Genomic DNA, 13,607 nt, shown 5'->3' on the forward strand with positions numbered 1-13,607 from the left:
CTTGCTGAGGGTCACACAGGGTAAGATGGAACACCTGTGAGCACTTTACCCAGAGTCTTTAAGTATAATTAATGTATTTGGCTTCATATATCTATATCTGACAGCCTTTGCATGCTACAACTGTGGGAGCAGGGGTCAGTTCTGGATCCATGGCAGGATCCCCAAGCTACAAGATCCTCCATAAAAGGAACAAGGCAGCCCTGACTTGGTTTGGCTTTGCTCTACAAAGCAAAATGTCCCGGGTTTGATTCCTGGTCAGGACACATCCCTGGGTTGCGGGGTTTGGCATATGAAAGGCAACAGATTATTTCCCACATCTATGTTTCTCTCCGCCCCCCTCTCTCAAAGTAAATTTTAAAAAATATTGAAACAAAAAAGGAAGATATCGGTATCAAATGAGATCATGGAATGGGAAAATTTTTCCAAGTGAAGAACTTTATTAGCAGTAGTAACAGCTACTACATCATAAGTCCCTATTTAAGTTCTTAAGCAGTTTTTCTCAATTCAGTTAGTTCTTAAAATACAGATTCCGGACCCGGAATCAGAGGCTCTGCGGGTGGTGGGAGGATGTCTACCTTTATATTCCTGCGCCCCAGGGTTTGGAAGCGCCGTAGAGACTCCCCTTCCCTAGGAAACCGCCTCAAAGAAAAAGTCGGCAGCCCTCGGACGACACCCCCAGGACATGGCCGCGCCAGTGCCGGCCCAGGTCGCCCCCGAGCCCCTACCCCGCCGCCCGCCGCCCTCCGTTGGATTACTTGAGCGCGTGCCCAAGCAGACCCGAGCAGACCCGAGCTGCCTCGAGCGCCCTTCCTGCGTGTTGAAATTCAAACGAGGCGAACTCTCTCCGCGCGGTTCGGCGCTGGAGGAGAGGTTGAAGCTGGGGTGAGGTGGACTGGGCCGTGCTCCCAGCGCAGGCGAGTGAGGTTCCCGGGGCGGGGTCGAACCCACGGCCAACCAAAGCCGTGGAGACTTAAAGAGATCAGATCCCTTCCTCCAGCCCCACGATGGCTACCGAAGAGTGGTTCGTGGGGCCGCTCCCTGCGGGCACTGGGGAAACACCGCCCTCAGACGGCTTGGAACCTGGGGCACAGCCCTTCGAAGACCCCTCGTGGTCGATGCCCCCTGACCAACCTGGGGCCGCAGCCCAGGAGGAACCGGAGGATGTTCAGGGGCAGCTGCCCAAGGCCTCCTCCCCTTCTACCCCTTCCCTGGAGCCTCTGGCCCTGGACCCCGCGCCCACACCTCGCCTACCCTTGGACACCATGTTCAGCCCCATCACGGAGCAGCTCCGCTACCTGCTCAAGAAGGCGGATGATTTCCAAAGCTTCTTGCTCTACAGGTGTTACTGGACAGGGTCCCGGGATCCCCGTGGATAGAGGGACAGAGGGAGGGTGATTGGATAAGCAAGTGGAACACACCAGAGTCGCAAACTTAAAAGCCATTAGGAGCTAGGGATAATGAATGAAGCTAGCTGATTAGAAATCCAGTTTGGAAGAATGATGTGAGATGTGTACCATTTGGGGTTAGGGAGTGTCTGATATTATGTGGACATCAGGTTGCCAAATCTCTGGGACTTTTTTTCAGCTTTTAATTGATGGCTTAGGTTTTGGACCCTCAGCAGGCTAAATAAAACCTATCTGAGCCAGATTTGGCCTGCTGGCTACCAGTTTGAGACCCCAAAGAAGAATGTTATTCCCACTCATTGGAAAAAGGAACTGGTTCTGGGAGGCTGTTTAAACCCCAGGTTTCTGGGTTCCACCCTGCAGAGAATTTCGAGTCAAAAATCAGTTATGGGATTCAGGTGTCAGCATGCTAACAAGTGTTTCAAATAGTTGTGATGCAGTCTGTCCTGGAAGATGCTCTGACAAAGGCCTGGCACTGGGGGTGGGAGCATTGTAACACAGGTCCAGATCAGGGACACAGGTGGAGGGTGAATAGAGTGGGAGAAACGAGGGGGGATGAGGGACCCCAGATGAAGGTCCTCTTCTCCCTTTAGCAGGGACCGCGTTCAGAAGGAACAGCTGGCAAAGGCCATGCCCACCTTCTTAAAGATGTGTGAGCCCTACTTTCTGTACCTGGAGGCAGCTGCACGGAGTGTGCCCCCCATCTATGGAGGCTTGCAGGATCTGGTTCGAAAGGGGGTGTGTGGGGCCATTTCTTAGACCCCATGCCCCTTTTCTCATCTCTCAGGCTGGGGGTGGGGGACGGGGGGTGCTCCTGGCAGGTCAGCTAATCTTATGATGTTCCCTCTTCCATGCAGCTGTTGGAGATCTCCCAACAGCTGACCCTGCGCCTGGAACAGCTGGTGCTCATGTATGCCTCTTTTGGGTTTGTGGACCTGGAGGAGACAGACCCCCTAAGGTAAAAGGGTGGGAGACTGGGATTGGTGGGGGGTAGAGAGGTCCACAGCACAGCCTCCTTTCTTACTCTCCCATCTCCTGCCAGCATCTCCTGTTTCTTCTGTGGGAGGTTCTCCATCAGTCCTTCCCATGAGGTGTCCATCTTCAGATACTGTGCCCCTGCTGCCTACACCGCCAGCCGCTTTCCCCGGTATCTCTATAAGAAGATGCGTTGGAACCTGGAAACTACCCCAGAGCCCAGCAGCCAGGGGCAAGATTCCCATGTGGATTAGTGAGTCTGCTTACCAGAATCAAAGTCCCCACCCCCTTTATGGAGAGTGCCAATATGGGTCACTGAACCACCACCATCAAGGTGTGGAAAACCATGCAGGAAACCAAGGACCTTTGAAATGCCAACCTCACCTTTTAAAAAATTCATTCCCTAATCAAAAATAAAAGTTCTGATCTTAAAAATAGTCTGGCAGAGAGAAAGAGCCCCAATATTGAGTCACATACCCCTATCTAGAACTTGAAGCAACTTCCGATGAGTTTCTAACTTACCTCCAAAATTAAAGCCCTAAACAGAAGAAACTAGGATACTACTTACTCTTAATCACTGTCTCTTCCCCTCCCAGCTACTTCCTGTGCTATCGAGATACATGGGAAGACACAGGCAAGAGTCCGGCCAATTCATGCCCCCAGATTCAGAAGCTGTGGTCTATCGGCCGATGGGTGCCTCTAGGACCAGCCGAAGATGACCTTTATTCCTGGTAGGAGCTAGGGCAATGGTAAGGTTGGAATAGGCTCTGGAGGGTAGGGCAGAACCCCATCAAAAACCATCTACCTCCCCCAACATTGTTAACCTTGGTATAAAGATAGCATTTTATTGTGCCCTGTAAAAACTTATTGAGGTCTATACTTATTAGCCCCATTTTACAAAGAAACAGGTGCTCAGGGAGGTTGTTACCTGCCCAAGAACACACAGCTAGCTAGCTGAGTGATTGGCCAGGTCAGGAATAAGTAATTCAGCCTCTCAGAGCTATTACCCCTCTAGGTTTCTCATCAACAAGGAAACCACTTTCCCCCAGAATTCTTCCCACCCCCAGCTGAAACAAAGCCTCTTTCAGCCACAGCCTCTCTCACTCGAGGGGAGAAGGCTCCCGAGAAGCAGGAGGCGCTCACGTCCAGGCTTGTCTGTTCCCGGTCCCCAGGATTGTGTGTCCGCAGCCGTCTGGAGACTACCAGCAGCTGCTGACCATCGGCTTCGAGGAGCCGTCGCACATGCTAGCCACCGACCTGCTGGTACAAATCCTCACAGGCCAGGCAGGCCCCGCCAGGCCCCCGAGCGCGGCCGGCCCCACAGCGTGGGCAGCGCAGGGGTCTTGAACCTGAGAGAGGATGGGAGCTGGAGCTTGACAGTTCCAAACTCCAAGGGAAGAGGCAGGAAGGGGCTCACTCGTTCTTCAAGTGCAGCTCGGCTTCACCTTCTAAAGGACCAGGCCGAGCTGGTCCGTTCGCAGCGGAGACCACGGGGCCCTGTGTACGGACACACTAGTTTTATCTTAAATAAAAGAAAGAAAAGAGGTCACAGACTCAGCGTCCGCTCGGAGAGCCGCGCCCCTCCTCTAGGGGAGATGAAGCTCCGCCCACTTGTGCTGTCTTCTGGGAAATGTAGTTTTTTGTAATAAAACAATGTTCCGTGGACCCGCGGACAAGAGCTCTGAGCATGCGCTAAGGGTACATGAAACAAAAAGGGAAGCATTGGTGCCTGTCAACAACCGGAACCCAGAAAACCGCAAGTTTCGGGTAGCAGGAATATTCAGCGCCCGTTGGGAGCGGGATTTGTGGGGGTGGGGTGAAGGGACCCCCCCAAAGTCACGCCCATTCGCCTATCTTAACCCGGAAGTGATTTCTTTGTACCATAAAAGACCATATTTCCCGACGTGCCCCAGGATAAGGTTTCTTAATCGGTTTCCTAAGAGCCAAAGTCAGATCTTCCTCTTCTAGACTTTGGGGGTCTCGGACTGGGGCAGGTCGCCGTACCCCCACAGTGTGTCCGGGGCGCAGGTGGGATGGGAAAGCTGCAAAGAACTACAACTTTGGATCTCCAAAGCCTCACCCCAATTTTGGATTGGAGGGGAGACCCGGTTTGAGACACTTGAATTCACCTCTCCAAAGCTACGGCGAGCAAGTAGCGGAGCCTGAACTTGAGCTGGGTCCTCTGATCACAACTGGTCCCTTGTGAGGTGAGGGGTGTCCTTCCTGGCCTTCTGTCACTCAGCTGAAAGTTAACGCCCTTTACTAAGGAATGCCTTTTGGTTCCGGTATCCCCGCATTTTCAGAGTCAGAGAGACCAACAGCCCTGCTTTTAGGCTTTGATCAAAACACTCGCTTACCTAATAGTCCCTGGCACATAGTATTATCATAAGCCCCATTTTACAGAAGACACAAAAGGATGTGAGGGGTGAGTGAATCAGGATTGGACACCAAAACCCTTGTTTTGGGAGGGAGGGGACTTTTGGTGACAATTTCTGACTGTATCAAGGATATTTTTGTCCACAACCCAGGTCTAAATGAATTCAAGGGGGTTCTGAAGCTCCCTAATACTGATTTGAGGTGTCCCCTATGAGATTTTTTTCTCTCAGCTGTAAAAAACTATAGACTAGCCTGGTTCAATAGAAATAGTATAAAGTGTGAGTCATGTAATTTCAAATTTTCTAATAGTCACATTAAAAAAGGGTCAGATTAGTCTTAGTGATGTTTTTATTTAACCCAATATCTGCAAAATATTTCAACATATAATCAGTGTAATAAATTATTAGCAAGATATCCCCCCTTTTTTGGTACTGAGCCTCTGAAATCTGGTATTTTATGTTTATAGTACATCTCAATTCAGATTAGTCACTCACAGCTTTAGACTGTCTCCCTTAAGGCAAATCCACAGGCCACTTAAGACTAAAGGTTTCCAATGGGTGATGGCCCTAGTGGGAGAGGAAGGAAACAGGCTTGACTTCCTGGATCCTGTCTACACCCATGATTCTCCAACTTTAGTGTCACTGAGAATCACATGGAGGTTTTGATCATTAAGTCTGGGACGGGGCCCAACGTGTGTTTTTAACAAGTTCCTAAGCAATGCTGGTGCTGCTGATCCAGGCAGCACACTTTGAGAACTGCTAGCCCACATCTACAGCATGGCTCTCAAACTTGACTCCATGTTAGAAGCACCTGGGAAGCTTTACTGATGCCAAGACTTCCCTTAGATTCTGATTTACTTGGCATAAGCATTCCTCGGGTGATTTTAATGCAAGAAAGTCCAAGAAACCAGGTCTGCACTTAAGCCACCTTGTCAACTCTTTACATGCTTAGTTCTTGGCTGCCCTACGGGGAATTAAGAACTGGATCTGGGTGTTTCCATTTCCACCTTGACAGTGCTGACTTTCCTGCCTTTCTCTCCAGTCTTCCCAGAGTCAAGGTCAAGTATATGGTCAGTGTGCTGATGATAGGGTTGAGTGGTGGGCTGAGCTGCTGTTGGGGTGCAATGCTGTATGAGCAAGGATTCTTCTATCCTTCATTAGCCATTTGTTGTCCCTATGCAGGTTCCAGCCTGTTGCTGGACCCAGGGTATAGAGAGTTGGACAAATCCAAGAGTTTAAACAATGATTCTAAAATGTTTCCTGGGTCTCACTGCACCTCTAAGAAGGTGGTATGCTAAAACCACAGAATATAACTGCAGAGATACAATTTTACAACTTGGGGTGTTCACAAAATGTCTTGAACCCCTTGTTTTGGGACAGAATTAAGGAGGGTTTGCTAATTGACAACCACAAGCCCTATTGCAGACAGGTGTTGCTTGCTGCCTCCTCTTGCACCCCCCCACCCATTTTAAGTTTTCTAAATAGTCACAATTATTTAAAGTTTAGTAGATTTCTTTTAGAAATCAGAAGCTCTGACACCACTTAACTCATAACTCACTCATTGGTAGCACTGCTAATATGGAGGAACACTTACCTGCCCATTGAAAGAAGGCATTTGTTTTCAAGCACACCTCATTTCTCTCCTCAATATTTGCTTGGGGCCGCAGGCATATGAGGTTTGCAATCACTGGGCAGATTATAAATGGCCTGTGTTCCCTTCTAAGGAGTTTATGTGTGTGATTTGTTTTAGCTGTTGTTTACAACCCAGAGGCAGGAACAACCCCTTATCACCTCTGTCTAGCCAGCACCCAGCGCGGGGCACGCCGTTGGTACTAATAAATATTGACGAAGTCTGGAAAGGAGGGCCTGAGGTCATTGATCTAAACGCTTCAGTTTGCACCCGCGCCGCCAGGGGGCATTAGGACCCAGGCAGGACCGGGAGAGACCGGCAGCCCCGGAATAAGGCGTTAAAGGCACTTTCTGCTTTGCGTCGGCGCCACCTATGGCTTTCTCCTCTGCTTTCTGCGCTCCTGTCCCACCCCAGATCAAGAGGACACCCCCCCCCAAACACACACACACACACCCAAAAAAACAACCCGCACGGCCCAGAAGGAAGAAAGTTTATTGGGGACTGGGGACAGCTGAGGCGGTGACCCCGGCCCTCTAACAGTCAAGGCCGGAGGTAGAACCTAGCTTGGTTTGCAGTTAGGTGGAGAAGGGCTGGACAGTTTCACTGGCTGGGTGGGGAATAACAGTTTTAGAGAGAAACTGGTTAATTTCACAAAGTCAAGTTAAGGATGGGCTGGTAGCGTTCATCTTCCCCGGTGCAGACCTCTGGCCCCTCTCCAGGACTTCTGCTTATCCAGAGGGCACTCCTGGGCGCCTCCGTCCTCTGACGGGCATGTTACTTCCGGCCGGGGACCCCAGCCCGCTCTAACCTCAAGGCTTCCGCTCCTCCTGGGAAGAGGGAGTCAGTCGGAACACCCAGGCGTAGGGTGGGGCGGTTTGGGCCCCAAGACCACCGCCTCCTCATCACCCCTGGGCGGCGCCTGGGACTTGGTGTACTAGCCCAAAGTGACTTCCCAGAGTCGCGGGGATGCACTGTCCCTGGCCCAGCGTCCTGGCGCCGCGGGTCCCTGTGTTTGTAGGGGGGAGGGGTAGCGACAGGCGCCTAAGAGGGAAGTGGGAGTCCCACCTGCTCCAGGCCGTTCTCCGAAGCCTTTCTGCGGGGAGGCCAGATCACTGCCAGCTTTCCATCGCCCCTGATCGCTGCGGAGAAAAGACACTCAGCCGAGGTCTTTCCTCCTCTCACCAGCTGGAGGTGGCCAGGACAAAGGAAGCCAGCCGCACCCCTTAAACACACACAGGCATTCACCACCACCACCACCACCCCCCCACTGCCCCCAGGAAATCTCCATTCTGCGGGAGGAGTCAAGCAAACCCAGAGTAGGAGGGTAGGAACCCGAAAATTCAGGACGATGCAGGAGTCGCGGAACCCAGGCAGAGTTCCCTGGGACCCAACAAAAAGAAAGACATCTGGAATCCTCCCTTCCCCTATCACGAGCTTAGCTGAGGTGTATCTGGTAGTTGACCACTCCGAGTGGCAAGTGGAGAACAGAGTGTGGGCAACCCAGAAGGGGGTGAGCAGAGAACGGAAAGTTGAGAGGGAGTACCAGGTATCTGGGAACCAGAGGAAAACCCCAGAGGGCCAGAGAGGGGCCACCGGAGTTGGGCAGTCGGAGAGGGGACCCCTGCGTTCAGGCACGGGTGGCTTACCCATTAGGCTCGGTGCGGGCTCCTTGATTTCCGCGGTGCCATAGACGCTAAGCCTCTGGCGCTGCAGCTCCCGCTCGCGCTCCTGTGCCTCACGCACCTCCAGTTCCAGCAGTGACGGCGCGATGGGCGGCGGGGCGCGGGCAAGCACTGGGCACCGGCCCTGCACAGCCGGAAGCGGCCGGCTTCCGTGCTCCAGCAGCCGCTGCTGCCCCGCGCCTCCCTCAGACGCCAGCGAGAAGCCGCACTCACCCGCGGCCTCGAAAAAGCGCTTGAGCTCGTCCAGCGGCTGCGGAGGCTGCCCAGCGCCCAGCTCCGGGGTCGCGGGGCGCGCCAGCGCCGCCTGCCGGTGGGCCTCCCGCTCGATGTCTCGCTGCATCTGCGCGCCCGCCCGCGCGCGCTCCAAGGCACGCGGGAGCGCGGGGCCCGGACCCGGCAGGCTGAGCACCGGCCTCAAACGCAGCTCGACGAGTTCGCGGCCCGCTCGACCTGGGCTCAGGCCCCGGCTTCGGCGCAGGCTCTCCTCGCGTTCGCAGCTGCGGCGGATTTCGCGCTCGATGGGCGTCTCCATGAGCGGCTATTCTGGGACTGTTGGGCGGAGGGGGGAGGGTCTCAGGGAACAGAGGGAAACCCCTGCTGGGGGGCTTCCAGGTCTGACCCGGAGAAGGAAGTCTAGGGATCCTGAGGGGGAAACTTCCCAGGACCCCGGCACTTCGCGTTTCGAATGGCTCGGGGTCGCCTCTGCCCGGCCCAGGAGTCTCAAAGCTCCCAGGTGGGCACGGCCCCGGGAGCTCTGCGTCTTGCCCCGCTAATGGCTCAAGCAACTTTTCTCTCTTGCTTGTGGGTCTCCTCGTCCTGCTATATAGAGGACACGGGTACCTCGCCGCCTGTCCTGGGGACCTAGGTTACCTGCCCTGCGACACGCCCAGGGACTTCGCTGTCTGACCCCGGGGGCTCTGGGCCCCGCTCTTCGGGCGACCCCAGGGCTCCACTCTCCGGCCCGGGGGCCTCGGTGTCCAGGGTTGGGAGCAGCTCGAAAGTGAGTTTCTAGCGCCGGAGTTTTGATGGCCACAGCTGGGACGCAGGGCACCTGTGGCTGCAGTCGCCGTCCGCGGGTTCCAGGGCGTCGCCCGCACCAGTCGTGTCTCTGACCCAACCCCTGGCCTCCAAGAACGGCCCTCGGGGGCAGGGCCGGGCACCACCCCCTGCACCTGCCCGGAGGACTCGGGCCCCGCCCCGGCCACGCCCTCGGGGCGGGCGCGCCTCCGCTGGGCACCGGATTTTGTCCACCCGTGTGTTTCGGGTCAGCTCAGGGCACCGGACTTTCCTAGACTTAGTCCACTGGTGGGGCCAGTCTGGGGGCCGACTCACACACTGGGCTCCACCCTGGCACCTTTCATTCCCATGTCCCTGATATTGCCAGAAGGCGTAGCCCCAGCCACGAGCTTGGCTGGGTCTCTGAGCCACAGGTCCTCCGGTAGGGGTATCCCCGGAAGACAGCATTCTGGGGCCTTGCCAGTCCCGCCCAGCCGGTGCCAGAATGCGGCGACTTCCCGGCCTCTAGGCAGTCCATCCACGTTTCACCCCTGCGGCGCACAGCTCGGGCTGGAGGGGGCGCCTGAAGCATTGACGCCAAGTACCTGGGCTCAGCGAGGATCCCCAGCGGTAGCCACGGCTCTCACCATGTCCAGAGGCCGCTTCCTTTGACCCTCTCCCGGAAAAGTCCGTGAGGTGTTCGCGGCCAAGTGCACGCCCAGATTAAGGCAAGAGAGAGGAACAGATCCAATGCACCCAGGGTTCAGCGGAGTGACTGTGTTATTTAGAAAGGCGGTCACCCTGGGCTCCGGCAACTGGGAAGGCCCAGAGAGGGATCCAGGCTTGCAGAAGATAGCAGCTCCCTGCAGCTGGGGCCAGTTCCTGGCCTCCCCCTGAGAGACCCATCCCCAGGGACATTGTCCATTGTCTTCCCCCAGGCTTTCTCCAAATCTGCCTACTGCCCCTGACCATTCTAGGGCGATTGGGAAGAAAGCTATAATTACCTAGAGAGAGTGGTGGGGCTACACAGTCTCAGAAACCCTCAATAATCCAATTTTGTGACTATTTCTCCCCCCAACTCTCTGCCTACTCTGGTGACTACCCTCTCTTCCACCCTCTCGTTCGGCAATCTACTGGGTCTCACAAACTGCTGATCTCTTCCCTCTGACCATCTGACTTCCTTCCTCCCTCTGATCCCATTGACTTAGCTGGAATCGGGCCCACCTGGGTTCATCCCACTCATAACCTGAGCAGGTTACCAGCCTTCTCCAAGGCTTAGGGTTTTTTCATTTGTTTGTTGTTGTTGTTCTTTTTCTTTAAGTCTCAGTTTTCTTGTCTGTAACATAGGGATAGTAATGCCTACTCACTTGGGAGTTGATGAGGATTAAAGCTGTATTTCTGAGAAGAGATGTCTCTTTAGCGGCCTTTCCACTTTATCACCTCTGGCTCTCCTCTGGTCATGTTAACCCAGTTCTTGGTCCCACCAACCCACTGAGCCTTCTCCATCCAAGGACCGTGATGACCTCCATTTGTCAGACCCAGCCACTGACTCCCCTCTGACTTTCTCTCCATTAGCTCCTTGGTCTCCAGGGATACCCCCCTCTCCTAGTTTTGCTCCTACCTCCAGAGCACCCCTTTTCAGACTTCCGTTCACCTGTATCAACAGGCTTTCTTCCCCTCTGACTTCCATTGGGATTGGCTGATGGGGGAGAGGAAAGTGAGGTCACATGTTTATCCAATGTGCCCTCAGTTGGAGGCAGTTGGCTGTGTCCCTTCCACTGTAGGTTGCAGCTCTGCACAGCAATCTCAATCTCTCTCCCCCCCCCCCATAAGGCCAAGGGGTGCCAAGGGGTGGTAACTGCTCCCAGCTGTTCCTAACCCAGGATGTGCACAATGCTTTGATTGTTTCCCTACACCTTTGTAAACTGAATCTATTAAGTTCTCATCCATTACTTGGTTTGAGCACAGAATCTCTTTGCTGCCAACACTGGGACCCTGACAGATCCCAATCTCATGCTTTAAACACTATCTCTATGCTGATGTTTCCCAAATTTACATCTCTAGCTCTGACTTCTCTCCAAGGTTTTGGACTTATAGACAAAAACAGTCTCATGTCTAATAGATATGTCAATCTGAACACTTTCAAAACAGAACCCAGTTTCCTTTCACTCTGCTCCCCCTCACTATGTACGGCAACTCACCCATTCAGGTTTTCATGCCAAAACCTAGGTGTCAGCCTGAATCTCTCTCTTCCCCAGCCACCCTCTCCTCCAATCCATCTGGATTAGATTGCAGTTGGATCTTCTGGCTCAGCCTCCAAAACATTCTGAATATGTCCATTTCTCTCCACCCTTATCCCAGTCACTTCACTTTACTCTAATACTTTCCCACCAAACTTAGAAGAAAAACCCAAACTCCTTTCCCCAGCCCAAAGATCTCATCTTGTAACAACCTGTCCCTGGATCCAGCTTTTGCGCTTCCCTCAAAATACCCACTGTATTCCCACCTCAGGGCCCTTGCACTCGTCTTTCCTTCTTCCTGGAATGACATCATATGGCTGGCTTGTACTTATCAGATCTGGGCTCAAGTGTCATTTCTTCAGAAAAGTGGTCCTTACCCTGGCTGGTGTGGCTCAGTGGATGGAGCATCAGACTGTGAAGCACAGGGTCACCAGTTTGATTCCTCATCAGGGCACATGCCTGGGTTGTGGACTGGGTCCCTGGTGGAGGATGGGGTGAGACACAACCACGCACTGATGTTTCTCTCCCTCTCTTTCTCCTTTCCTTCCTTTCTCTCTAAAAATTTAAAAAAAAATTTTTTTAACTGGTCCCTGATCATCTAGCCTACATCATACAAAACCCTCTGCATAACTCTATCCCTGTTGTTTTCTGTAACTCATCCTATACTGCAGTTATCACCAATCACCTTTGTTTATTTATTTGTGTATCATCTATCTCCTGCCACTAGAAAATGAGTTGCATTATAACAATTTCAGTTTGTCTTTCCCACCTCTATACCCAAGTCTCCCATGCCTAGAACAGTGCCTGACACAAAGCAGTTGCTTGATATTTACTAGGCCTACATCAATGCTGAAAATAAAGAAATAAATCAGACTTGGCAGTCACAGTTGAGTTTAAGAGGCAGACACAATTGAAAACGGAACAGTCTTGCCTCAGTGTGGAATCCAGGACAAGAGTACAAAGGGAAACCTATATACTATACATCTCAATCATTAACAGTTATAAAATTGTCAACCTAAAAATAAAGGCTGAAGTGAGAGGCAACAATCATTTATTTGAGATCCAAAAGAATAGCTATTTGGGAAGCACTAATTCAGACAGAAACCCAATCAGTGTTCCAATTAGGAGATGAAGACAAGGGATTTTATGAGAAAGGGAAGAGGTACAGTTATACCAATAGAAGAAAGGCATTTCTGTTGCAGCAGATGAGCTTAATTCTGTGGTGCTAATTCTAAACAACATTTTAAAATTTCAGCCCGGTAGTCATCGGTCCTGTAGTCATAGATCTGCTTTCTCGTTATCTCGCAAACATTCCTTTAGGGCACAATGTTGCTTTAGACCCAGCCCAAAGGTTACTCTGCCCTGTGTTAACATTCCCAAGGTCTGAGGGGAAAAGACATGCAAGGCAGTTCTGGGGTGGTGGCTCTAGCTCCATTTTAAAAGTAGCTGCATTTATATTGTTGTTGTTATTATACTTACAAAATCAAGCTACAAGTAATTAAATAAAATGTGCTCTTGCCTCCAAAAGGTGGGAACAACCCATATGTTCATTGACAGATGAATGGATACACAAAATGTGGTCCATCCACACAGTGGAGTATTATTCAGCCATAAAAAAGGAATAAAGCATTTACTCATGCCAAAGCATCGTGTTGAATGAAAGAAGCCAGACACAAAAGGCCATATGTTGTATGATTCCACTGACATTAAATTTCCAGAGCAGGCAAACCCATAGAAACAGAAAGCAGATTGGTAGTTGCCAGGGGCTGGGGGAGGGGGAATGTGGAGTGACTACTCATGGGGAAGGATTTCCTTTGGGGTGGCAAAAGTTGCATAACATTGTGTTGTACTAAATGCCACTCTGATACATTTTATGTGTATTTTACCACAATTAAAAACCAGTTTTAAAAATATGTTCTCTCTTTCTATCATGGCAAATATACTTTCTGAATTACTGAGAAGACCAGCTTAACTGACAACATTTTGAATCCCTAGGAGTTTTGTGCTAGAATGTGAGATACAGGGAAACCCCAGTCTTCAGTCTGGCCCCCTTTGCCTCCCACCTCCAACTCTGCCCTGCATAGCAAGGAGCTTTGTGCATGCACCTGGGGACATGGTCCTACATGTCCAAGCTCTTTCCTCACCCCTCTCCCAACAGCTGTCTTTGGCCTCTTCTGGGGCCAGGTTGGGCTGCAGTGGCAGGGTGAGGCACACCCTGGCTTCATGGTCTGCCCTCAGGAAATCGAAAGCCTTCTCAGTGAGCTCAAGACCACTGGAGCAGGGAATTCTGGGGCCCCAAGTACCCA

The 13,607-nt window shown here is 52.2% G+C and overlaps 2 protein-coding genes across 3 annotated transcripts; one reads left to right on the forward strand and one right to left on the reverse strand.

Annotated features, from left to right (window-relative positions):
• The first annotated feature begins 918 nt into the window (after window positions 1-918).
• CUNH19orf67 (chromosome unknown C19orf67 homolog) lies at window positions 919-3,833 on the forward strand. Its single transcript, XM_045853459.1, has 6 exons — window positions 919-1,339; window positions 1,997-2,141; window positions 2,261-2,361; window positions 2,446-2,631; window positions 2,975-3,109; window positions 3,551-3,833. Exons 1-6 carry the CDS (start codon window positions 1,005-1,007, stop codon window positions 3,723-3,725), a joined length of 1,077 nt encoding a protein of 358 aa, XP_045709415.1. The 5' UTR covers window positions 919-1,004; the 3' UTR covers window positions 3,726-3,833.
• A 3,023-nt stretch (window positions 3,834-6,856) lies between these two features.
• MISP3 (MISP family member 3) lies at window positions 6,857-9,766 on the reverse strand. 2 transcript variants are annotated; one of them, XM_045853238.1, is made up of 4 exons: window positions 9,667-9,766; window positions 8,030-8,614; window positions 7,449-7,522; window positions 6,857-7,210 (listed from the first exon to the last, which is right to left on the reverse strand). In XM_045853238.1, exons 2-4 carry the CDS (start codon window positions 8,595-8,597, stop codon window positions 7,193-7,195), a joined length of 660 nt encoding a protein of 219 aa, XP_045709194.1. In that variant the 5' UTR covers window positions 8,598-8,614; window positions 9,667-9,766; the 3' UTR covers window positions 6,857-7,192. The 2 variants fall into 2 exon arrangements, with proteins under 2 accessions (XP_045709194.1, XP_045709193.1); XM_045853237.1 differs by lacking the exon at window positions 9,667-9,766 and adding an exon at window positions 8,936-9,197.
• Window positions 9,767-13,607: the final 3,841 nt, after the last annotated feature.

This window comes from Phyllostomus hastatus, unplaced genomic scaffold (genome assembly GCF_019186645.2).
Source record: "Phyllostomus hastatus isolate PE091 unplaced genomic scaffold, TTU_PhHast_1.1 phas_contig_98, whole genome shotgun sequence".
Lineage (NCBI taxonomy): Eukaryota > Metazoa > Chordata > Mammalia > Chiroptera > Phyllostomidae > Phyllostomus > Phyllostomus hastatus.